The sequence below is a fragment of the Canis lupus genome, chromosome 21, assembly GCF_003254725.2.
Source record: "Canis lupus dingo isolate Sandy chromosome 21, ASM325472v2, whole genome shotgun sequence".
Classification (NCBI taxonomy): Eukaryota; Metazoa; Chordata; class Mammalia; order Carnivora; family Canidae; genus Canis; species Canis lupus.
Window position 1 is genome coordinate 24,271,731 of NC_064263.1, and position 27,458 is coordinate 24,299,188.

The window sequence follows — 27,458 nt, forward strand, 5'->3', positions numbered from 1 at the left end:
CTTGGTAAAATGCCCCTACTTTCAATTAGCTGATAGAAACTGATAATTACAATAACCAGAGCCAGCTGAACCTTGGAGATTAGAACATCTGATCCAATCAATTACTGTTGTTTTTTTCCTCTAAAAAAAAATCTCTATTATATAATTAGGTAGAAAATATTACTATATGAACAGTTGATACCATAATTCCTTTTAGAAAGAACTTGCTGGAAAAAATACACTGGCAATATTAAAGGTAAAAATCCCAAGAACCTAGGTAGCAGCTAGTGCCAAGTTCTGTTCTGCATGATAAAGAATTTGTTATTTTGCCCTTGAAAGGGAGAGAGAAGGGAGAAGAGGACAGAGAAGAGGCAAGATAAAAAGAGACTGGGATAAATTGAAGGGTCAGTGAAACTTCAATGGTGGATTTTTAACAGTGATAACTTGTCCTTCCTTGTCTCCTCTATCAGTCTCAGTAAAGTGGTGTGTTCATGAAATGTTTTGTCAGGTGGGGGTTTTCTATGGGACTTGAGGTGTCAAGTTTCACATCTAAGATCAAGGTAGTATAACAAAGAAACAACTTGTGCTTTGGATTTCCACAGCTATGGATTAGGAAATTCAAGAGAATTTCACCTAGATCAAGAAGGGCAGGAAGGTTCCACATGATATCTAGGTGACAATTAAAACACACACTATATACATAAGTTTACATATTAAGAGAAGATATACTTAAATTTACATACTAAGTAAAATTTTTAAAATTGCTGAACTACCTGAATACAAGCCATATAACTTCCTCACAAAATGCTTTACCATTGATTCAACAAATCAGATCTCAAAATATTTGGGCATTGAAAAGCAGGCAGTCTCATAGCTTATTCAAAGACTACACTGTGTCTGCTAGATATTACTCAGATTGAACATTTAAGCAAAAAGTCCATAATATAGGCCCAGATGTCAAATACACAGGAGACTGAATCTGAGCTGTCATTCACTAGCTGTGTGATCCTGGGAAAGCCACTTTACCTTTCTGAACTTCCATTTTCTCACCTCTAAAACAATACTTATCTTAAAGAGGTATTGTAAAGATCAAATGAGATAGTGCACATGAATTAATGAATCCAGTTAATAATCATTTATGGCTATCCACACTCAAAAAAAAAAAAAAGGGCAACCAGACATTACATACTTCCTAAAGGCAGTATACCTATTCTTGTTAACTAATAAAAAGCCAAAATAACAACAAACAAACCTGAACGTGATCAAATCTCTCGATCTAACTAATAAATTACAGACAATATAGTGAAGAAAGTAACATGTTAAATTACACCTTCAGGAATCAGCAAATTCAGATTGTAGGAAATTCTACAGGGCAAACAACCAGGTATCTTCAATAAATAAATTCCAAGGAAAAAATACATAAGTGGAACCTATAAATTAAAGATACTTAAGAGATATATCAGCCAATTACTATGTAATTCTGTGAACTATAAAATTCTGATTTGAACTAAAAAAATTATCTGTAGGACAATCAGAAATGTGACTACTGAATAGACATCTGATGATATCAAGGAATTATTAATTTTTTAGGTATGATACTGGTACTGTGATTGTGTTTAAGGTGTCTTGACCGTTTAGAGAACACTGAAATCTTGGAATTTATTTCAAAATATTTTGTGCTTAGGGGAAAATAAAGAGGTACAGATGAAATAAGACTGGCCATTAGTAAGTAAGTACCTGTTGAAAAAGGCAATGTGTACATTGGGGGTCATTGTATTATTCTACTTTTGTATGTTTGAAAATTCCCATAATATAAGATTTTAAAAATGAGAGCATGTATATAAAATACCTGGTACAATGCCTTGCAAATAGCAGGCATTCAGTAATGCCACTATCATTTTCATCAACTTTTGCACTCTCCATCTATTCTGCTGGGCAACATATTCTCAATTCATCTAAAGTTTATTTTGTGACTGCATAGCAATACTCAGGACTCATGTAACCCTATCCAAGATTAGCTGGACTAAATAATCTTAGTTCAGCCTTAGAATCTGGCTTTCACTCAGGCTATGCTAAAGTTTTATACTGTGACTTCCTCACAATCAGATTTGGCTTAAGAACGAGACCAATTAAAAAAAAAAAAAAAAAAAAAAAGAAAGAACGAGACCATTACCAGAATAAAACCATAGCTTCCAGCACTAAAGTGGACACTTAATTTTTAATGTCCATTCTCTGGGATTCTTCACCTTTAAATGTCCAGAGTTGCATTAATAAGGTAATCCTGTATTCTACAGGTTTTGAGATTTCTTCATAAAAAGAAAAAGAAAAGAAAAGGTATCCAACTAGCCCAACTGAGCTCATTTGTTGAAATCATCTAAATTAATAAAGGCAGTTAGGATGGTAGGACAGGTATATAACAAAAAGCAATCTGTATATCCCTCACCATGTTTCAGGCTATTAGGGACTGAAGACACCATGTTTCAGTCTCTAACAGCCCAATGGAGAAAAATAAGACTTACTGTTTGACTTGGCCAACCATTGAGACACGGGCTGACTCCAAATTTCGAATCTGACCACTCTTAACACTAGAAAAGTGAAAAGGGAGAGAGGAGGTTATTCAGCATCCATCTTATCATGCATGCATAAGGTCAAATGAATAATTCTGCAGATTCTGTGAAACCTATTATAAAGCTGTGTTTACCAATACAGCTTACTATGGAGATTACCACTGCCTCCTACCTGATTATGGCTATAAGCCACGTAGTAAAAATTAAGTAGACATTCAAGCCATTTCAGTTCTGCAAACATTTACCAGGAAGGTACTATGTGCTCAAGAAGCACCTAACTCAGTGGGGAGAAAGAAAAACAAACAGATTGTTTTAATAAAGGCAAGATTCAAAAGAATCACTTTATCCCGAAAGAAGAGGTTAAAGAAAGCTTCCCAAATGTCCTGCCTAAAACCAAGGAGAAAAGAAGTTAGGTGGAAGAGAAAAGAAGATGGTCAGAGAGCACCTTGTGAACAAAGGCACTATGTTTTGGAAGAGTCAGTAGGATGAAGATTTCAGAGGACAGAGTACAAGGAGAAGCAGGAGAGAACCAAAAAGGAGTGTAAATAGGAGAAAGGGATAGGTGGGCAACGACGAGCTCCTAGAGGGCCTTCTGCGCCATGATATAGAGTTCAGGAGCTTAGATGCTATTTTAACAGATTAGTTCTCTCAGAGTTATCTACCTATGTATGCCTAAGGGCTCAGTAGAATGGCTACATGTCCCAGGGAGAACTGGAAACAATATCTGAAGCAGGCTACCAAAACACATTTCTTTAAATCTAAATTTTTAGCTTAAAAAATCATGTAAAATTTTAACGGACAACCCCCTGAGATAATGACCTTCTTATTTTAGTGATAAATAGACACAGAATGATTACTTCATTTTTTGACTACCAACTGAATCTACAGGATCTACAAATATACCAGTATTTATAATTATAAACCCTGACTTGATGACTATTCAATATATGATACACCTCTGTTCCTATTCAAGACTAACCTTGGGCACTGGTTCCCATCTACTCTTGCTTATGAGGACCTTGCTTCCTATAGTTATCCTATGGGTTATAATTTTTTTCTCTAGTGGATAATATAAAACAGCTTTTAAAAACATTCTCAACTCCACATTCACTACTAGATACTACCCTACTTCTTTGCTCTCCTATTTAACAAAATTTCTCAAAAAAGTTATTGTAAAAACAAAGTTATCTTAAAGGAATCTTTTTTTCTTAAATATTATCTATTCAATAATGATTCTCCAATTTATCTCTAGCTCAATCTCTTCAAACAAGTATACAAATATTTACTTAACACTTCCACTTAGATGTACAATAAGCATTTGAGCTTATCCAAACAAAAATCCTGATTCCCTGACCCTTTACCTGCTCCTAAATCTACTTCTCTTTATTTTTACCATCCATCCAATTGCTTTGGCTAAAAACCTAGAAGTCATTTATGAATGCTGTGCCGCCTCCTGCCCCCCTCTTCTCTCCTGACATCTAACCCATAAGGAAGTCCTGTCAGTTCTACCTTCAAAATACATTCCAAATATGACACATTACTTCCTCTCTAACCATTCTAATCTATGCGTACCATCATTATTCTTCTATACTATTACAATTGCCTCTTAACCAATTTCCTACTTCCATTATCACACACACTCTCTACTTCTCCCCCTAGTGTTCTACTCAGAGCAGCCAGGGTGGTGAAACCAAAGTGCAAATCCTTATCTGTCCAACTTCAAAGCCTAAGCTTCTTATGACAATAACCTACTGCCTCTCATTAGGATGACCAAGAAAGTAGAAGTAAGTGGAAATTCACTTTGCTTTAAATTCTTACTGAATTAAACAAGTTGGCTTTGTATTTCAACATCTTTTTTTTTTCATCTGGAATAGCCACAATAGCCATGAGTCATGAACTTGATTCAGATATCCAGCAGAGTATTAAACAAGATTATAAAATACTTCATTGTATTCTTTCTGAATCTCAGGCTCAGGAAGTGGGTTCTAAGAATCAACGGCTCTCAAAGTACCCAAAACATTTTAACATACAACAAATAGAATCCTCATCTTATTCCACGTCTGCCTCTAGAATAAGGACTCTATCTCTTTTCAGAGAAGGTCCACCATGACTGCAATGCTGGATTAAGTATCTATCTTCCGGAACTCCTGTGCTTCCTTCATTGTGTTGTGTTTGCATATTTACTTGTTTGTATTCCCAGTTTTCTGATGATAGAAACTAAGCCTGATTCACCCCCAGTTCTTGAATCAGGTACTAACACACCTCGTAGGTACTAAAAAAAAAAAAAAGAGTTTACTGAATAAATTTAAAAAGTTATTTGGAATCATACTCTCACTAGATGTTACTGGGGAAGAAGGCAAAGTATCTGAGGTACATGCTGAACTGGCAGCGACTGCATTCTGAAATGCTGTGGCTGCCGAAGAGGAAGAGATCTTTGGTGCTTCTGAGAAACAGGAATCATGCATCTCAGTAGTGTGAACAACAGGAAATAGAAACAACCTCACCAAACACAAACATCATTTTGGCAAGCCACATTTGGCATGAGACCCTCTCTGTCTTAGAAAATCTACATAGGATATATTTACCAGATCCTTCATTTCCACTTGATATCTCTGATTCAAAGAACAGGTATGTTCTGCTAAGGCAGCCAGCAGTATGCTGTGTGCTATATGAAAGTACAACAGAAACAGAATAGCTTCCGCCCTAATGACGCAGGAAAAGGATTAAGACAGACATGAATATTAACAACATGGGCATATTTTTTAGGGGAGGTTTAGAAGACATAAGAGGTAAACAGTACAAATACAATACAGACAGAGATCTCTAGCAATTTGATCAAGGGAGTGATCTGAGTGGTTTGGAGGAGTTGGAGAAAGGGTTCTGGAAAAGGAACTAGAGTTGATTTTGAAGAATAGGTAGGAAGACAGGATACTAAAGATATTTTATCCTAAGACTGATTTCCTTGGGGGAGGGACAGTGTTTTACTGATTTCTGAAATTTCGACCTTTAGCACAAAGTGATTAATATTTAATCAAATAATTGATTGAATTAATAAAATAATCAATGACAAAACAGCCTTTACTTAAGTGGAAGCCATAGCCAATTTTGTCAGTGATTTTTATGAAAACTATCTATCCAAAGGGTTTTTATTTACCCAAAACCCAAATAAAAAATGAAAAAAGGAACCTATGCTCATCTTTTCTGTTTCTTCCCCATTTCCTCTGGAACACAGAAAGTGAATCCAGAACCATGAAGCATCAGAAGTAGAAAAGGCCTCAGAGGCTCATTTAGTCTAAACTCTTACCTCAGAGATGGAAATAGCTAGATAGCAGATGATCCATAATTATTAAAATTCTAGGAGGTACTATAGTGTATTAGAAAAAGGATGGATTTTAGATAACTGGGCCAAGCAGGAAACATTTAAAATATTAAAAAAAAATTCTACTTTTTACCTCAATGTTTCCACACATGATATAATAATAAAGCTAAGGTTTGGAAACTGAACTATTTCTTTGAACTTGGTGCCTGAACTGATGATAAAGGACAGCTACAATCTAACATTTAAAATACAGACAATAAAGACTTGTAGGTTACCTCCATTCAATGGCATTCTCTAAAGACTTGAAGGTTTTAGGACGACCACGTAAGAAATTCTGCATACTATTAAGGGCATCCATGGCTGTACCTAGATGTTAAACAAATATTTTAACTATAGCACATACATATTCTAAGCATTTACACTTACTGGGTTAACTGTGTACATCTGCCCTCAATGATAGTAGAATTCAGTGATGTTTTGAGGAAAAAAGATGCAGCTTAAGAAAATTCGTAAGACTGACATCAGCTTCCAAGATGGCCTCTAGTGACTTTTGCCTCTTGGTATTCATTCCCTTGTGTAGTCTTCTCACACTGAATAGGGGCTGATTTACACAAGTTTACACAAGTGTGACTTCTGAGGCTGGACCATAAAAGACATGGCAGCTTCTTTTTAAATGTTAAATAAAATTATGGAACATACATACATATGATTGAAAAATTATGCATCCACAAAAGATTAACAAAAGAGTTTTTGATGATATGGAAAATAATTACATAATGTGGGGTGTGGGTGAAATGGGCTCAAAAGGTATAAACTTCCAGTTATAAATAAAAAAGTCTTGATGATGTAATGTACAGCACAGTGACTAGAGTTAAAAATACTGTATCATATATTGTTTTTTTAAAGATTTTATTTATTTATTTATTTATTTATTTATTTATTTATTTATTTATTTATTTGAGAGAGCGAGCGAGCAAGTGCACGTGAGTGGAGGGAGAGGCAGAAGGAGAGGCAGAGAATCTCAAGTAGACTCTGTGCTAAGCACAGAACCCTACAGGAGGCTCAATCTCATGACCTTGAGATCATGATCTGAGCCGAAACCAAGAGTCAGCCACTTAACCAACTGAGTCATCCAGGCACCCCTGTACTGTATATTTGAGAGAGTAGATCTTAAAAGTGCTCATCACAAGAAAAAAATTTGTAATTATGTGTGGTGATAGATGTTAACTACACATACTGTGGTTATCATTTCACAGTATATACATTTATTGAATCATTATGTTATATACCTGAAACTAATAAAAAGTTATATGTCAACTAAAAAAAATACTTAGTAATAGTGAAAGGGATTATAGGGGAAAGGAGAGAAAATAGGTGGGAAAAATTAGAGGGTGACAAAACATGAGAGACTCCTAACTCTGGGAAACGAACAAGGGGTAGTGGAATGGGAGGTGGGCAGGGGGATGGGGTGACTGGGTGAGGGGCACTGAGGGGGGCACTTGACAGGATGAGCGCTGGGTATTATACTATATGTTGGCAATAAAAAAATATACAAAAAAACCCCTTAGGAATACCTTTGCCACAAAGTAAAAAAAAATAAAAATAAAAAAAAATAATATATATATAAAGGCAGAGGGACATAGTTCAAGATGAGTAGAAATCAACAATAAATGAAAACAAGATAATAATAATTGACTATAGATGTCTCTCATAAATCAAAGATTTCTGATTTGGTCAGTACTTAGGAAACTTACCTTCTACAACATCAATCATACAGAGACCCAGGAGGCTTGGCACCAGGTTGCATGATGCTGTGTGGACTGCAATTGCACCACCCATACTATGTCCAATCAGCATAATTGGAGGAGGGAGGTCCCCATACATGGCTTCAACCACATTGCCAACATCCCTGCAAAGAGAAAAAAAAAAAAAGCTGAGAATGCTCTCTGTTAACACTGTACAAATTGTTTTCTTTCCTCACTCCTTCCTTTGGTCTGTAAGTAAAAGCCCTAAGACTATAAAGGTCTACTGGGCCATCTTGCAAATGTGCCTATGTAAATCTCTTAATATGCCCCCCAGTATCTACAAATGTAGCCACATATCTAGCTCTTCTGATAAATGGGACTAAGAACCCCAATTTTCTTTTTCTTTTCTTAAGATTGATTTATTTATTTGAGAGAGAGAGTATGAGCAGGAGGGCCAGAGGGAGAAGCAGCCGACTCCCTGAGTGCAGAACCAGACAGGGAGCTCAATCCCATGACCTTAAGATCATGACCTAAGCCAAAATCAAGAGTCAGTGGCTTAACCAACTGAGCCATCCAGGCACCCCAAGAATCCAAATTTTCTGATTTTCATTTACATCACACTTTCACTGTTCCATAGGTTTAGTAAATTACATATACCCCCCCTTTTTTAAATGATTTTATTTATTTATTTATGAGAGAGAGAGAGAGAGAGAGAGAGAGAGAGAGGTAAAGACACAGGCAGAGGGAGAAACAGGTTCCATGCAGGGAGCCTGATGTGGGACTCGATCCCGGGACTCCAGGATAACACCCTGGGCAGAAAGCAGGCACTAAACTGCTGCCAAGGATCCCCTATATATACCCTTATTTTAAACCTAAGCTTGAAACTGGAAAAATAATTTAAGCACTCTACACCTCAGTTTCCCCAATTATAAAACAATTTTATTAGGCATTATAATGTAGTAAAGTTTAGAGTCACAAGATGAATTGCAGTCCTGATTTATTTTTTATTATGTAGACTTGAATTATTTAATTTCCAGAGTTTCAACACCTATAAAATGAAGATAAAAATGTGATTTACTAAAAAATATATATGTATATATGTATATGTATATAAAAATATATATATATTTTTATTATCACATATATGTATGATTCAAGATTGCCTTGAAGATTAATTGAAACAGTGAATGAAAACTACTTTGAAAAGTGTAAATGCTATACAATTGTTAACCATTGCTTATAATTTGTCATTAAAGTTATTTGAAGTATGAACATAAATGTAAGTACAATGTTCTAAGAAAGGAGATGTTCAGAGCTAATATTTTTTAAGATTTTTATTTATTTATTTATATATGAGAAACAGAGAGAGAAAGAGAGAGAGAGAGAGAGAGAGAGAGAGAGAGGCAGAGACACAGGCAGAGGGAGAAGCAGGCTCCATGCAGAGACCCTGATGTGGGACTCGATCCCGGGTCTCCAGGATCACGCCCTGGGCTGAAGGCAGCGCTAAACCGCTAAACCGGGCAGAACTACCCGGGCTGCCCAGAGCTAATTTTTATTGGCTTCTGTTGTAGTCTTTAATTATGAGTGGATTTAACAAAATCAAACCTTAAAGTTTTGAAAATGAGAACTGAAGGAGAAACTTGGGTTTGATTTGCATATAGACCCTCTTTGCTACAGCAATAAGTAGGCATGGTATGTTTTTAGAGACCACTGGCTCTACTGTCTTCTTTTGGGCGTGGCTGAGTCATTTAACTTCAAAAGACAGTTTTGTCTTGCTGGGTGTTATTATATACCTCAAGCACCCACATAGTGTTACCCAAATATAGCAGATGTGGATGTAGGAACACAGCCTTTTGAATATTGTTTTCAGGGTATTCAGAATGGCAAAGGTAAATGCCATTAATTTCAGAAGAAATTAATCTTAAAAAACCTCATACAACAATTATAGATGTGAATAGGGTAGCTGTGGCATCTGCAGACAATCTGAATGGGAGATGAGGCCCCATCTAATTTTATAAGTGAAAAAAGTAATAGTTCCTTTGGAGTTAAATTTAAAGCTAAAACTTTTTTTTTTTTAATTTTTTTTAATTTTTATTTATTTATGATAGTCACAGAGACAGAGAGAGAGAGAGAGAGAGAGAGAGAGAGAGAGAGGCAGAGACACAGGCAGAGGGAGAAGCAGGCTCCATGCACCGGGAGCCCGATGTGGGATTCGATCTGGGGTCTCCAGGATCGCGCCCTGGGCCAAAGGCAGGCGCCAAACCGCTGCGCCACCCAGGGATCCCTAAAGCTAAAACTTTTGATTAGTAATAGCTGTAATAAAGTAAAAGGATGCCACAGAAGATGATCTAAGTACAGGTCTCCTTAAAATGCTCAGTAACTGAGTTCTGTGATATCTGCTTCATGCATGAAGGTGGACAGGGTCTGAGGGACGCCGGGTGGCTCAGTGGTTGAGCGTCTGTCTGCCTTTGGCTCAGGGTATGATCCCGGACTCCCAGGATCGAGTCCCATATCAGGCTCCCTGCATGGAGCCTGCTTCTCCCTCTGCCTGTATCTCTGCCTCTCTTTGTCTGTCTCTGTGTCTCTCATGAATAAATAAATAAAGTCTTGAAAAACAACAACAACAACAAAACCAAACCAACTCTATCATGTATCTAAACCTAGGAAAGGTATATTTCATCCAGGTAAAAGGTGGTTATGATCACTTGATCATTTACTACCAGGAGGAATTTATTATTAAAGCTAGCCAGACTACCAAGATTAGTACCTTGAGACTTGTTCTGAAGTTCCAGAAAAATAAAGTAGCAGATGTTATCTATAAAGCTAGCCTATAACTGGATATACCAATTTTGGCAGATGCTTTATAAGGAGATTCTATCATGCTTATTAATACCGGGTTCATTTCCTGAGAAGCAATATAGCATATCACAGACGTAACAGAAAAAGAGTATCAGAGCGACCTGAACTCAACTGTTGGTTCTTCTACTTCTGTGGCATTACATTTTATGCAGGGTTGAAGTTCTAAAGTTGATACACAAGGTAAAAATTGTGCTATCAGTACTATGTGAAAATCCCATTAATTATCTATTAAATATGCCCATTTTGAGATTTCTGTTTCAGAGTGACTAAATTCAGAAATCATATAAATGTTTTATTGCTTTGACTATTTCACAAGAATCCAAATTATTGGCTCTTTTGATTCTTGGTGATCATCTTCATCATTCTAGATAGTTTTAATTACCTATTTTCTTTTTAACTTCTGTTAAACGTTATCAACTTATTATCTCTCAGCTCCAATTCACCCATTATTGCATGTTTTCCAAAACTGGATCTGAGGTCTTTACATATTTTTTGTTTTCCAGTTGGCATGATGTTAAACTTCAACAGTAGAGGGTGCAAGGGAGACACTGCAGAAAGAGAAGATTTTGCGCCTGATTCATGTGCAATACTACTCTACAAGCTCCTGAAGCTTGCGTTCCTCTAGCACCCAGGTCCTGCAGCATGGGAAGCCTTACAGCACACACAGCTTCCCTATGGCCCAAATCTTGCAGCACAGGTGGCTTCTCCAGCACACCATCCCCATGTCCAATTTTTCCCCTAGCCTTACTGGGTAAATTTGGTATACAAAAAAGGGTAAATAATTAATGTATATTGGGCAGCCCGGGTGGCTCAGAGGTTTAGCGTCGCCTGCAACCCAGGGCATGATCCTGGAGACCCAGGATCGAGTCCCACGTCGGGCTCTCTGCATGGAACCTGCTTCTCCCTCTGCCTGTGTGTCTGTCTGTCTGTCTGTCTGTCTCTCTCTCATGAATAAATAAATAAAATCTTTAAATAATTAATGTATATAATTTGGTAAGCTGGCACTTAAGTACAGGCACTATGTTGTATAGCAGATCTCTGGAACCATCCTCAATATTTTTGTTGCAGAATTCAAATTCTTGTAGGACATCATCCAAGCCATCATAACTCTTTAGCAGCCTGGCCACTTAGATGATGTATCTCACTTTTTTATCAACAGTCAGGAAACCCTTTAAATCCTTAAAAATTATTCACAATCTTTTTATAGGTATAAACATACTTGTTTATTTGGGGCTTTATTGTTCTCACATTACAAAGGTATTAGGAACAACTGAGAGAACAGATTCTTAGCTCTTTTTCATGGTTTCTCAGGAATATGTTCATTGAATGGAATGGTATCATATATCATATATGAATGGAATGGTATCATATATCATATATCTTTCTCTCTCTGCCAAGCACTATAGCTGAATGATCACAGTTCTGTTCTATTAACTGTGTGACCTCAATCAATCGGAGTTTTTTTTCCTCATTCGTTATAAAAAAAATACACTACAGAATTAATAATATGGATAATTAAAATAATAATTAAAAGAATCTTGTTTACAATATAGGTCAGTGGTTCCCAAACACCAGTCAAGAACTAGCTGTATAAGATTTCTTTATAGAGCTTTATCAAAATATAAATAAATGCCCAGGTCTCCCTGGGAGAAGTAGGAGAAATGGGATAAGGTCAAATTATCTGTTATTTTAATCACTTTTTAGGTGATTCTAATGAGTGATCAGGTTTAGGGCCATTGTGTATACTATCACCATCTTATACTTTGAGGCCCAGGGTATAATTAATTATTCTTTAATATCTTGTTCTTGTCTTACTAGGAAGTTGCCCAAAGAACGTGGGCAGGATACCGTAAGATCTTACAGGGTAGATCTTACATATAACCGCTTTTCCAAGAATAAGCTCCCAATAGATATCTAGATTATATTCAACTCTGTCAACAGAAGAAAACTTTGCAAAAGGCAACACAAACTCAGAGAATTTTCAAGTGCTTTATACGATGACTATAACACTGAATATATCAAGAAAGATGAAGGTTTCTTTCAAGATTAAATACTAAGGAGACACTAAATACAGAGGAAAAACAACAGTAGTAAAATTTTCTCTATGCTAATTATTGTCCAACAACCTCACCAGGAGAGTAATAGTTATACAACTTTTTTGATGGTAAATGGAAGCCAGGTGATGTATAAACAATATTACATTACTTACTTTGCCATTGTTTCTGCAGATAGGTCTTCAGAATTCTTGACTTTTGTTTCACCTAAAAAGAAAATATTTAAGAAATAAAATTCCCAATGATAGGAATTATAAAAGCAAGAGAATTCTCTCTCAAAAATCTCATTTTTTGGAATGAAATGCAGACTTTATAATTGTGTTTGATGGGTTTAGTATTTTCTATGTTAAGATGCATCTTTATAGTTGGCCACCCCAAGGAGGATGTAATTTCAGTAGCCTAGCAAAGACTTTGCACATTCCTTATACATCACTAGCATCAGAATTTGGTTACATCAAAGGACATTTTTTTTTAGCTAAACAACAACATATTTAAGTGTGTGTATTTATAAAATATCTTATAGAAACTAGGACTTCCCTCAAAGAGCCCAAATGGAAACCAGGTTATTCGTAATGGCCATATTGAAATTCATAACATCTAACACTACTCAAACAAGTTGGCATATATATCATTGAGTCAGTGACTAATTAAGAAAATCACTCACCATGACCTCGAAGATCTAAAGCCACAATCCTACACTGAACCCTACTAATGATTGCCGCCTAGAAAGAAGGAAAATCTGTGTTAGCAAATCTTCTCCATTACCAATGATAACTTTGTTGAATGAACTGCCATCAGAATTCCAGAATCTCAAAGTAAGCAAAGAAAGATGTTTCACTTTTTTTTAAAATTTGAGTATAGCTGACATACAATGTTACATTAGTTTCAGGTGTATAACACAATGATTCAACAAGTTTATACATTTTGTCATGCTTGCCACACATTATCACTGACCATATGCTGTGTCTTTTATTCCTGTGACTTATTCATTCTGTACCTGGAAGCCTGTATCTCTGACTCCCCTTGACCCATTTTGCCCATTCCCCCACCCCTACGCCACTGGCAAACATGAATTTGTTCTCTGTACTTAAAGCTCTGATTCTGCTTCTTGTTTGTTAATTCATTTGTCTAACAATGGACATTTAGGTTACTTCTATATCTTGGCTATTGTAAATAATGGTGCAATAAACATAGGGATGCTTATCTTTTCAAATTAGTGTCTTCATTTTCTTTGGGTAAATACCCTGTAGTGGAATTATTGGACCATATAGTATTTCTACTCTTCTTTGAGGAACTTCCATACTGTTTTCCACAGCGGCTGTACCAATTTACATTCCCACCAACAGATGCAGAAAAAGCATTTGACAAAATTCAACATCCATTCATGATAAAAACTCTCAGCAAAGTGGGTTTGGAAGGAACATACCTCAACATAATAAGAAAGCCCAAGTATGAAAAACCTACAGCTAACATCATACTCAATGGTGAAAAACAGAGCTTTTCCTTTAAGATCAGGAACAAGACAAAGATGTTCACTCTTGCCACTTTTGTTCAGAGAGTTCTGGAAGTCCTAGCCACAGCAATCAGATAAGAAAAAAAAAAAAAAAGAGGCACCCATATTGGTAAAGAAGAAGTTAAACGGTCACTATTTGCATATGATATGATCTTATACAAAGACTTTTCACTTTTAACTAAAGCTAAAAAATGACGATTCTCTTTTTGTGCATGTTCTAGTTCTATCCCAACTTCAGAATATGGCTTTCTTCACCTACATCCCTCTTTAAATCCTAATTCTCCCTTGCTTTTCATGAGACAGAGTAAATACCTCTAAGTGATGAATCTCTGAACTCTACTATCACCTACAATTTTTATCCATATTCCTTGGTTATCTTTTCCCTACTCTGGAAGGGAAATTCCCTAGATAAGGACCATGAGTAAGTTTGTATTTTGGCTTAGGATATCACACAAATGTGACATTTAGATCATGAAATAACCCTAAAAGCAGAACAAATCATGAAATCTACCAAATATTCAAGATGCAGCATTATACACAATCTTTTTTTTTTTAAAGATTTTATTTACTTATTCATAGATGCAGAGAGAGAAAGAGAGAGAGAGAGAGGCAGAGACACAGGCAGAGGGAGAAGCAGGCTCCATGCAGAGAGCCTGACGTGGGACTCGATCCCAGGTCTCCAGGATCACACCCTGGGCTGCAGGCGGTGCTAAACTGCTGCGCCACCGGGGCTGCCCACATTATACACAATCTTATACCACAGTTAGATAAAAATATACTGAAAAAGAAATCATAATATCATGAGGAGGTACAATTTTTGAGATTTAAACAAACCTGAAATAATTGGAGTTCTTCTTCCTCAAATAAACTAGATTCTTTGACAATATATTACCACCAGTGTTAGTAAATGTCATCAACATTTTCAAACTTTTAAGAATAAAACAGGAGGACCATCTCATCTAACCCTCACATTTTCTGAATGTTTTCTTTTTCTGATAGTTCATTGTTAGTGTATTATCACATTTTAAAAATCAGCTAGAGGTGTAACTGGTTGGCTCAGTTGGAGGAGCATGTAATTCTTGATCTTGGAGTTGTGAAATTAAGCTCCACATTGTGTGTAAAGATTTATACTTAAAATAAGTAGATTAAATAAATAAAAATAAAAAAATAAGTAAATAAAATCTTTTAAAAAATCATCTAGAAAAGTAAGTCTGTTTCTACTATTACTCTAACTAATGAATACCTTTAAAGAGAATAACAGACTGAAATTCTATTATATTTTGCTATTTGTTCCTGAAAGCTAATTTACAAGAGTTACTTAATACATTATGGTGGCAGTACAACTTTCAATGACAAAAACAAATCTGTATTCTGGAAATAAGTGGCAAAATAATGTCAATTTTGCTTTATTGCTCTACATTTTTAAAAGACAGCAACAAAATATTCATTTGAAGGTAGTAATTGTCGATTCCAACTTTAACTTGAAAGCAATACTTTATGATTCATTTGCCTGTCAGACACTGATGATAATGTTAAAAAAAATTTCCATTCATTTATTTAACAAATTTTTCTATACTACATCTTACAAAAATCTGGCATCAATTGAGTAATGGGGTTACAGTATTAAAAAGATGGGCAATTTTCCTGCTCTTATAATGTTTACATCTTAGTGTAGCAAAAACTAGAAAACAAGGAAAGAACTAAGTAAATTCAAAGAGTAAAATGTTTTATAAATAATGAAAAAGTGTCAGAGCATGTCCACAATAGTTATTCTCTTTAAAGGTATTCATTAGAGTAACAGAAGTAGAAACAGACTTGCAAATGGCAAGATTTCATTCTTTCTGATGGCTGAGTAATATTCCAGTGTGTGTGTGTGTGTGTGTGTGTGTGTGTGTGTGTGTGTGTAGTTGTATATATATGCCACATCTTCTTTATCCATTCATTCATCAATGGACATCTCTTCATAGTTTGGCTCTTGTGGACACTGCTGTTATAAACACTAGGGTGCATATGCCCCCTTCTAATCACTATGTTCATATCCTTTGAATAAATACCTAGTAGTGCAATTGTTGTGTCGTAGGGTAGCTCTATTTTTATTATTTTACTTTATTTTTAAAAAGATTTTATATATTGACAGAAAGAGAGAGGGAGAGAGTGTGCACAAGCAGGGGGAGCTGCAGACAGAGGGAGAAAGAGAAGCAGGCTCCCTGTAGAGCAGGGGCCCGAGGTGGGGCTTGATCCCAGGGCTCTGGGATCATGACCTGAGCCAAAGGTAGATGCTAACTGACTGAGCCACCCAGGTGCCCAGGTAGCTCTATTTTTTTGAGGAGCCTCCATGCTATTTTCCAATAGCTGCACCAGTTTGCATTCCCACCAATAGTGTAACAGTATTCCCCTTTCTCCACATCCTCGCCAACATCTATTGTTTCCTGAGTTAATATTAGCCATTCTAAGAGACGTGTAAGGCGGTATCTCATTGTAGTTTTGATTTGCATTTCCCTGATGCTGAGTGAAATTGAGGATTTTTTCATGTGGCTGTTAGCTATTCGTATGTCTTTGGAAAAATATCTTTTCATGTCTTCTGCCCATTTTTTGACTGGATTTTTGTGTTTTTTGGGTGCTGAGTCTGATGAGTTCTTTATAGATTTTGGATACCAGCTCCTGATCTGATACATCATTTGCAAATATCTTCTCCCATTCCATAAAGTGCCTTTTAGTTTTGTTGACTGTTTCCTTTGCTATGCAAAAGCTTTTTATCCTGACAAGGCCCCAATAGTTCATTTTTGCTTTTGTTTCCCTCACCAAGATTTATTTAAATCAGAGAGAGAGAGAGCACATGCACACAAGGGGCGGGAGGGGCAGAGGGAGAGAATCTTCAGTCTCCCTGCTGAACATGGAGTCCATTGCGGGGCTTGATCTCATGACCTTTGAGATCATGAGCTGAGATGAAACCAAGAGACAGATGTTTAACAGACTGAGCCACCCAGCCATCTCATTTTTTGGTAGTTTTTTGATTACTGATTCAATTTTGTTTCTTATAGTTGGTTTATTCAGCTTTTCTATTTCTTCCTGGTTCAGTTTTGGAAGGTTGTATGTTTCCAGGAATTTATCCATTTCTTCTAGATTGTCTAGTTTGCTGGCATATAATTTTTCATAGTATTCTCTTATAATCCTTTGTATTTCTGTGGTATCAGTTGTTACTTTTCTCTCATTTCTCATTTTACCTATTTGGGTCCTTTCTATTTTTTCTTGAGGAGTTTGGCTAAGGATCTGTCAATTTTATCTTTTCAATCATGATTTCATTGATTTTTTATTTTTCATTTAGTCTCTACATCTTTTATTTCTGCTCTGATCTTTATTATTTCCTTTCTTTAACTCACCTTAGGCTTTGTTTGTTCTTCTTTTTGTAGTTCCTTTATGTGTAAGACTAGACTGTTTTGAATTTTTTTCTTATTTCTTGAGATAGGCCTGGATTGCTATATACCTCCCTCTTAGAACAGCTTTTGCTGTGTCCCAGAGATTTTATGGCTTTTACTTCTTGTTGTTAACTTTATTTATTTAATTTTATTTTTTTGAGAGAACAAGTGATGGGGTGGGAGGGAAGGGGGAAGGATGAGAGAGAGAGAGGGAGAGAGCGAAAGGGAGAGAGAGAGAGAGAAGTAGAGTTCCCACTTAGCAGGGAGCACGATATGGGACTTGATTCTGGGACCCAGAGATCATGACCTGAGCTGAAGGCAGGTACTTAACCAACTGAGCCACCCAGGCACCCCTTATGGTTAACTTTTAAAAAACCCTGCCCCAACATCATATGAATGCTCCTAAAGTTTGTTTTGTTTAATTCAGTAGTTTAATCCACTTGGATTGTTATTTTTATTGTATAAAATTATATACATAAAGATTTTATTTATTTATTTGAAAAAGAGAGGGCACAAGCTTGGGAGAAAGGCAGAGGGAGAGAGAGAAGCAGAATCCCTGCTGAGCAGGGAGCCCATCAGAGCTCAATCCCAAAACCACGATCATGACCTGAGACCAAGGTAGCTGCTTAACTGAATGAGCCATCCAGGTGCCCATTTAGATTATTTTCAAATACCTCACCAAATATAGATGGCAAATAAGCATATAAAAGGGTGTTCAACATCACATTTCATTAGGGAATTGCAAATCAGAACGGATGGCTCAGTCGGTTAAGATAGTGACTTTGTGAACTATGGCTTAGTAGTTTGTCAGTTGATTTTCCAGGAAGACAATATTTGCAAGTAATGACAATTCTCATTGTTTTCAAACCTTTAAAATTAATTTTTCTTTCTAGTTTTATTGTTTGGCCAGAACCTGGAAACCTGTTGGAAAAAGCTCCCTTATCTTGTCCCTGACTTTATTTATTTTTTTTAATTTTTATTTATTTATGATAGTCACACAGAGAGAGAGAGAGAGAGAGGCAGAGACATAGGCAGAGGGAGAAGCAGGCTCCATGCACCGGGAGCCCGACGTGGGATTCGATCCCGGGTCTCCAGGATCGCGCCCTGGGCCAAAGGCAGGCGCTAAACCGCTGCACCACCCAGGGATCCCTGTCCCTGACTTTAAAGGAAAGTGTCTAATTTTCACTACTAAGTGTATTTATACATATAATTTTCTGGTATATCAACTTAATAAAATTAAGGAAGTTGTTCACCTATTCCTAGTTGTCAAGAGTTTGCAACCTAAGTAGAATATTACATTTGATCAAGTCTTTTTTTGGTATTAATTACACATATAGATTTTCCAATGCTGAACCAGTTTCAGATTCATGTGATAAAACTTGTTGTTTACAGTGTATTATTATTTTACTACACTACTGGATTAAATCTGCTGTTATTTAGAATTTTGCATCTATTTTATAACTTAAATTGGTTCATAGTTTTCCTGAATTTTAGTGGCCTAGTTTTGGTATTAGACTGATGCTACATTTGTAAATAAACTGGGTAGCTTAAAACAGTGCTATTCTAAGTAGTGCTTTTACACGGCAAAAAAAATGTAATGGAACATTCTCCTTTTGGGGAGAAATTAACATCCCACAAGATATCAAATATTTAGAATTATATAAGAACAGCCTTTTAACTAATCTACCTGCCTCCATTTGTGTCTCTGGCCCAATCCATTAGCTATAGTAGTATGCTAATTAACAACCTTCAATAACTTCTTGCCTAAAACAGTACACTCAATTAGAAGTAAGTAGAGGTATATCAAAATACTCAACTTCCCAGAACTTTCCAGTCTGGATATGCTTGTGATTATTTCAAACAAAACATACTTTCCGTAACCCCTCCCTAATTTTGACATGCCTACGATATATTTTATGTGGATATGGGTGGGGGAAGTGTTTAAAAACAGACCCCTCAGGATACCCGGGTGGCTCAGTGGTTGAGCATCTGCCTTCGGCTCAGGGCCTGATCCCAGGGCCCCAGGATTAAGTCTCACACTGGGCTCCCCACAGGGTGTCTGCTTTTCCCTCTGCCTCTCTGCGTCTCTCATGAAAAAGGAAATAAAATCTTTAAAAAACAAAAAAAGTTCCCTCTACTCTTACCCTGAACTAAAGAATAAGCTGCAATTCTCTAGCCTGGTATCCAAGGCCCTCTCATAATTTTGCCCCTGTGATCTCTCTAGTCACTTTTTCAAAAAGGTTTTATTTATTTATTCAAGAGACACACAGAGAGAGAGGCAGAGACACAAGCAGAGGGAGAAGCAGGCTCCATGCAGGGAGCCTGACATGGGACTCTGGGATCACGCCCTGAGCCAAAGGCAGATGCTCAACCGCTGAGCCACCCAGGCATCCCTCTCTAGTCACTTCTTTCCCTCTTCACCCTCATATTTTAGACTCAAGCTACTTATAATTTCCCAAACATAGTTCATTGTTACAAGTCTCTGCTTTTGCATTTCTCTCTCTTTGGAATGTCTTCTTTCCTAAGGTAACTTCTATTCAGTCTTCAAAACCTAGTTCAGATGTTCTCTTTTTTTTTTTTTTTTAAAGATTTTATTTATTCATGAGAGAGAGAGAGAGAGAGAGAGAGAGAGAGGCAGAGACACAGGCAGAGGGAGAAGCAGGCTTCATGCAGGGAACCTGATGTGGGACTTGATCCCAGGACTCCAGGATCATGCCCTGGGCCGAAGGCAGGTGCTAAACCGCTGAGCCACCCAGGGATCCCCCAGATGTCCTCTTTCTTTTTTTTTTTTTTAATTTTTATTTATTTATGATAGTCACAGAGAGAGAGAGAGAGGCAGAGACACAGGCAGAGGGAGAAGCAGGCTCCATGCACCGGGAGCCCGACGTGGGATTCGATCCCGGGTCTCCAGGATTGCGCCCTGGGCCAAAGGCAGGCGCCAAACCGCTGCGCCACCCAGGGATCCCAGATGTCCTCTTTCTTAATGAAACTTTCTACTTTTCTTATAGTCCCCTCAATCATCACCAGAGTTCATCATTCCCTCCTGTTATTTTTGTATCTTGTATACAGATGCTGTAAATTTATCTAAAACTGAGTGTGAGTCAAGCACTTTATCAAAGGCTCATAATCTTTTACTTACTCTCACAATTTCCCTATTGACTTAGGTGGCATCATACCCACTTTACAGACTGAGAAACTAAAGCTTGACAGGTTAAGCTGTTTTAGATTCAAACCTGTTCAAACCTTAATTTTTTTTTTTGCTGTTATTTGTACGCATATGCGTTCTTTTTCCTATCTTATTCATTAGACTTAAAACATACGAACAAGAGGATAGGATGTGTTTAATTTTCCACTGTATCCATAGCACCTAATATAAAAAAGTAGGGAGTTAGCAAGTTATTTCCTGATTAGTTGATCTTATTAAGAAGTGAACTCTCATTTTTCTATCCTTAGTAACCCAGCACAAATCCTGGATTATAGAATATATTCAGTAATTATTTCTAACATGAACTAAATCAACTGGAAGAAGAAACAGAAATCAGAAGACACTTCAGATTCAACTCTTGGCTTTAATTAATTCGGACTTGGTTGGTTCCAGGTCCGACACAGTTACCAAAGCTGAAAACAACTGGAGACTGGCAAAATCTAGCCTGTTGAGAGTGCATGTGCTAATGAGCTACCACTGCTCCTCTCCTTTCTGTCAAACTTCAATTTCTGCTTAGTTCTGGATTCTCCAACAACAATGAGGTCAGTCTGTTATAACTAGTACCTGGTGATGGGTGCTATGGAGTTCTAAGTATAACTCACTATATATGATCATTATAGTAATAACTACAGTAACAACTACTTTATTGGATATAACCAAGGAATAAAGGATTCTAAAAAATTAGTTTTCTAGAAACTTAAAGCCTATCCTTTAAAACACCATAATTTCCCTCTATTAGCTATAACTTTTTGCTAGTTCCACAAAAATGACTATATATTTTTTTTATTTGCTTTTTTCCTGTTACTAAAAAGCCAAAGTAGAAATGCTTTCTCTTGATAGTTAAGAGGATTTCTTTGGGTGAATCTCTGGGTCACCTTATAAAAAAAAAAAAGAAAATCATGAAACATTTAGATAGAAAACGAGTTCTATTCAGGTCTAGGGATTTTACAGAATTATGGATGGATAAGAAGGAACTGTGAAAGATACATTTGTAATTAAATCTTATAATATGCACTGTGCTAGTATGCTACTGAGATGAATGCTTACTTTTCCTCTGTAGAAGGCCTGAGCTGCTTTGAAATAGTCCTAATCATTAGAAGTTCTGCCTTTTGTATGTCTATGGTTTCTGCCCTGAGTCTCTACTCTTAGGTAGTACAGAATCAGTCTTCAGAGAAACATGCATACGGAAGACAGATACAGGTAGTTTTGAGTTCTGGTACTGTCACTGGCTAAATTTTAATGTTCTCATCTGCTTAACCTCATAGAAACACAGAAAGGATTAAATGGGATTATGCACGTAAGCACTTAGCATAGTAACAGGCATATAGAAAATATTTAAAAGATGTGGTTGACTTTTAAAAATTATTATTATAGTTGAAGGCAAATGTTACATCTCCCAAGTCTTTCATTTTTTCAGTGCCTTCAACTGTTCCTTGACTGTTATGGTTTCAAGTACTCTACTCATGGCAGCTCTTTCCTAGACAAGTTTCAGTTTGCTAGTGTCCCTTTAACTTGTGGTATCCAGAACTGAATAAAACCTTTCAAATGAGTACAAAGTTTTTCCTTTGAAAATAGTTTCCATTAAAGAAAAAAAATCCTTAAGTTACAAAGTAATACATACATACAATTGAAAAACAAAACCTAAAAAATAGAAAAAACAGGAAAAAAAATCACTCAGCTTTTTTCCATAGTGTCCAGAAGAATTTTTTTTTATTTATTTACTTTTATTCTTTTAAAATATTTTATTTATTTACTTGAGAGAGAGAGAATGTCTGCACACAAGCAGGGGGAGCTGCAGAGGGAAAGGGAAAAGCAGGTTCCCTGCTGAGTAGGGAGCCCAATGTGGAGCTCCATCCCAGGACCCTGGGATCATAACCTGAGCCAAAAGCAGATGCTTAATCCTACTGAACCACCAAAGTGCCCCGAAAATTGTTTCTTCAACATTGTATAATGTCTTATAAATACATCTAGTTTATTAAATCATTTACTTATTGTTGGACATTGAGACTGCTAATTTCAGACAAATAACATGTCTTATATTTGGTATTATTTTCTTAGATTCCTAGAGGTATGATGTTTGTGTCAAATGGTATAAATATATTGATAATTCAATCAAAGTGAGAAATTACTTTCTAAGAGAGCTCTATTTACAATACTACTGGCAATGTTTGAAAGTATTTGTTTTCTAATACTTTTGGCAACACTAAGAATTAGTTTTGGAAAATATTATTGATATCTAAAAAAAATGACACCGCCTCTATGAATCATACCTGATTACTAGTGAGGACGAACTTGCTCATGTTGTTTGTTCTCCATGAACTGTCTCTTCATGTCCTTTGGTCTTGCCTATCTTGTGTCTGGGATTTTTCTAAGCATGTTATATAACTTCTTTGTGTATCAATCATACGTAAATGACTTGCTGACATTTGATAAAGGCTTTAGAAAGATTACATCTTTTCTGCTTTCTCAAACAGGAAACAATGAACAAAATTTATCCTTTGCTAATTGTTCAAGGTCAGTGTTAACTTATTCAAGTTATAACTATTGAGCACCAACTCCAGGACAGGCCCTGTGTGCTGTCATATTAAGAATGGATAAGGCACAGTTCCTGCTCTCAAGAATTTCATGATTTAGCATTCATAAATATCAATCCATTGTTCATCTCTTCCTTTGGCTGTCAGTATACTTGTCCTCCTGCTATGCTAGTGCCTTTTTGTTTCTATTTTACTACCGTATTTTACCAACTATCATCTAGATCGAAGTCTGAGGGAAATTCTGCCTCTCATGACCATAAGGTGCTAGGGCTTATTCCTGCTGTTTGCCATGGCTGCTTTCTGGATCATTTTCTAGTGCTTATGAAAAATATAACCCCTGGAGTCAAGTCAATTGCCAGGAGCACTAACTTTTATGTAGCCATTTTTATTTTCAAAGCACTGTAACATAGAAACTCATTCAGTGGGCTGGTACACTGTGAGGAATAACAACAATAAAAAAAGGGCAAGTAAATTTAGTGAGCAAAAGTCCAAGCTATTAAGCTGAGTGGTAGGTCATTTCCTTGATTATACAAGTAAACCAGATAAACAATTGGGATATAATGATCTATCTATAAAAGACTTTCACAAAGTATGGGATGGTAATAGATGTTTTAGAAAAAAGGAAGTGAGTCGTCAAATACATTGGGAAGACAGCTGCATGAAGTAGAAGTAGAAGAACATCTTAAAGGGTTTAATAACATACTGATACATGGTGAATTTCTTAGAGATCAGAGAAGGATATTACATGTTATACTTCTTAAACTCACTTAATCACAAAAACCCTATTTCATTAATATCTCATGGAATTTGTAATCTGTAGACTATACTTTGGTAAAAAAAGAACTAGAGATTTCCTCAATGACACATTTAATAACATCAGCAGCTATTTATCAACTACCTTCTCTATGCCAGTCACTTTCCATGTTATTTCATTGTTTCTATGAGATAAAAATATTTAATATCAATATATCTCAACAAACCACTTACAATATTTGTACATGAGTTTAAAATTTAGTTTTCATATTCTATTATTTTACATAATTTTCAAAGAAAACTTCAAGTGTAAGAAGACTGTATTTGAGGAGTAAAGGCTTACATGGCTTGTTCCAGGGCTTAAGTAGCTTCCTCAAGGATATATTATCAGTACAGTAAAACTGGGACTAGAAATCACATCTTCCAACTCCTACTTCATTGTTCCTTTCCTTAATGTCAAAAACAATAGCTGTTTCTTTCTTTTTTTTTTTTTAAGATTTTACTTATTTATTCATGAGACACACACACACACACACACACACACACACACACACAGAGGCAGACACAGGCAGAGGGAAAAGCAGGCCCCATGCAGGGAGCCCAATGTGGGACTCAATCCTGGGTCTCCAGGATCAGGCCCCAGGCTGAAGGTGGCACTAAACTGCTGAGCCACCCAGGCTGCCCCCCCCCCTTTTTTTTTTAAACAATAGTTGTTTCATGGGAAATCTGTTCTAGCTCTATGCAGATCCCTCATCTTTAAGGACTCTGAACACTCAAATAGGTAACATTAGCTCTGATTTTGTACTAGAGTGCTAGGGAGCTGATTAAAAGTTCAAAGAATACAGCAAGACTACCTCAGGCTTTCGTAGGTAATTCTCATCAAAATTTTACAAGATTTTGTGACCCATTACATACTATCCTTGGAATAAAGCTCTTCCTATCCCAACATTACTTTTTGCCAAATTTCTTATGAGGTACAGCCTGGGGTTACTATCCCTAGCAAGTTTCAACTCAGTTATACGAATGTGACACACCAATTAAGATGGTGCTTATTTCCTCTCCACAGTCACACATTTCTTCCCCTCCATGTCTCCAGCATGTTAGCTGCCCAATAACCGTGTCAGGCAAGTTATAGTACATAAACCATTTCTGGTGGCTCTGACCTTAGTTCAGGGCAACTGGAGTATACTTACTACTATAGTTGCTACATTAGGAACAGGCATGTGATGCTGTCACTTGTTCATTCAAGAGACATTCCTTGAGCATACAATAATGTGGCAGGCATAACTAAGACATGGTCTTCACCTCACAAGCGAGGTGAAGAATGTAAGTGACCAAAGTGATGCTATTAAGGACTTGAGATGTGGCTAGTCCAAACTGAGATGTGTTATGACTACCTATAATATACACTGAATTTCAAAGACAGTATAAAAAATAAAGTGAAATATCTCAATAGTAATTTTTATACTGATTACCTATTGAAATGATACTACTTTGGGTACCATGGGTTAAATAAAAATATATTATTAAAAATAATCTTAATCTGTTTCTTTTTACCTATTTTATGTCTCTACTAGATTTAAAATTACCTTATGTGGCAAAAAATTTACATATATGATTTTGCATTACATTGGACAATATAGGTGTAGGGAGATGAAGGAGCCTGGCACTCAAGGGCAAATCAAATAGTTATATCCTAAAGTCAAGAGAAAGGAAGTAGAAAACAAGATAGGAATCAAATCATTTAATAATTCAATAAGATGAGTAAGTGCCTACATGTTGAGACTATTCCCAATAAATCTGCTGCCAGGAATATAATAATATGTTCAGAGCCCTCCTCAATTCCATAGTCATCTAGGTCCAATTATCTTGTACTGAATTCCTGCTTGCCCCCACTTTCTGTCCCTCAGACTTCCTAGTGGTAAATAGAGGAAGTTTGTGCGTCTGCTTGATACACATAAGAAGAGATGACAATTTCATATTCAATAGGAACATTGCTAGTATTTTCCTTACCAGCATCTCTCCTTGCACAGAGTCAAGAAAATCAGGAAGATCTAGAATTGGTAGCATTCACATAGACATACATCCTCTACTATAGACCAGGGTATCATCAACTAAATATTGTTTATTTCCCAGTAGCTCACTAATATCATTAAAATATAAAGCATTAGTTTAAAAGAGAAGAAAAATTTACCAAATATTTTTGTAACATCTCCATGTATAAAGTACTACACTGGGCTCTATGAAGGAGACAAATAAAGGATAGACATTATCTCTATCTAAAGCACCTGAATAGAATATTTCTGCTTATCTATTACTTAATTAAATATCCACGTTCAACCAAGAACAAATCCTAAATATCCACGTTCAACCAGGAACAAATCCTATCTCCCTCACCCCAATGCAATATATAGAGAACATTTTATAAAATGTTTGAACAATTCATGCACTAAAGCTCACCCCAGTTAAGAACTTTAAAGAGCAGGTGATCTTGGGCCTCCCATTAAAAATATTCATAATCAACCCACATCCCTAACTTTCTTATATCAAGCTATATGAGTGAACATAGAAGGAAGAGTTAGGTTAGTCAAATTTATCCAGAAGTAAACAATGGTTGTGCTAACATCAGCTTCTATTATCAACTTCTTACTTACTGTGAACACAGCCCAGGAAAGGGCAGAATGGCCTCCTCCATGCAGAAGGAGTAGGACGGGACCCTCTGACCCACTCTTGTAAACTCGAAAAGTGTATGAATAGTTAAAGATAATATATCTAAGCTTTTGCTCACTTATGTTTTTGATAATTTAATCATAATAATACTGATTAAAAACCTCAGGCAGTACCAGGCTCTATGTAAAGCTGCAGACTTCCAAACTCAAGAGACACTTAAACAGAAGTTTCTGAAACACCAAACCTGTTTTTGAAGCATGGAGCCAGTATCAATGGGGGAAAAAAAAAGATTCCCTGTTGCCCTAATGAGGACATAGTCCCTAATTTCTAGATGCTAAACTGATTCAACTTACCTGACTCATAAAAACTTCTCCTTAAAAGAGATATCAGTGTCAGGAATTTAATTCTTAATCCTCTCCCCGTGCATTAGACAAATATATCCAAGTAAGATACTGGCATAGACTTATAGGTTAAATTCCATGCTGTACACAGAACAGATGGAGAATAAAAATGAAATAAATAGCAGGACTAAAGAACATTTCAGAAACTATACATGTCTTCTTAGTATTATAAGCTTGCTAAAGAATAAGCCATTTGCAAAGGATATATCCTTGCCAGTTTCATTCTCTACTTCTACATCTTCCATGGATTCAAAGTACTGACTCCAAGAAACAGGGGAAAAGTCTCGTTTTCTTCCAGGGCTGAAGGAAAAAAAAGAGAAAGAGTTCAAGTAAAAAATAGTTATGCGTGAAAACATTAAAATCTTGATCAACAAATGCTAAATATAATCATGAAATGAAAATTGCAAGGGTATTTTCTCTTAAAGAATGAGGAGTTTTCATGA

General features: G+C 36.3%; 1 protein-coding gene across 1 annotated transcript in view; it reads right to left on the minus strand.

The window, feature by feature from the left end:
* The window catches only part of PPME1 (protein phosphatase methylesterase 1), an 87,088-nt gene that overhangs the window by 16,392 nt on the left and 43,238 nt on the right, over positions 1-27,458 (minus strand). The window contains exons 2-8 of the mRNA XM_049098891.1: positions 27,221-27,315; positions 26,599-26,690; positions 13,188-13,245; positions 12,679-12,730; positions 7,620-7,774; positions 6,141-6,231; positions 2,499-2,564 (exon numbers count right to left, since the gene is read on the minus strand). Of these exons, the coding sequence (XP_048954848.1) occupies positions 2,499-2,564; positions 6,141-6,231; positions 7,620-7,774; positions 12,679-12,730; positions 13,188-13,245; positions 26,599-26,690; positions 27,221-27,315 (609 nt within the window). The remainder of the gene's footprint in view (positions 1-2,498; positions 2,565-6,140; positions 6,232-7,619; positions 7,775-12,678; positions 12,731-13,187; positions 13,246-26,598; positions 26,691-27,220; positions 27,316-27,458) is intronic.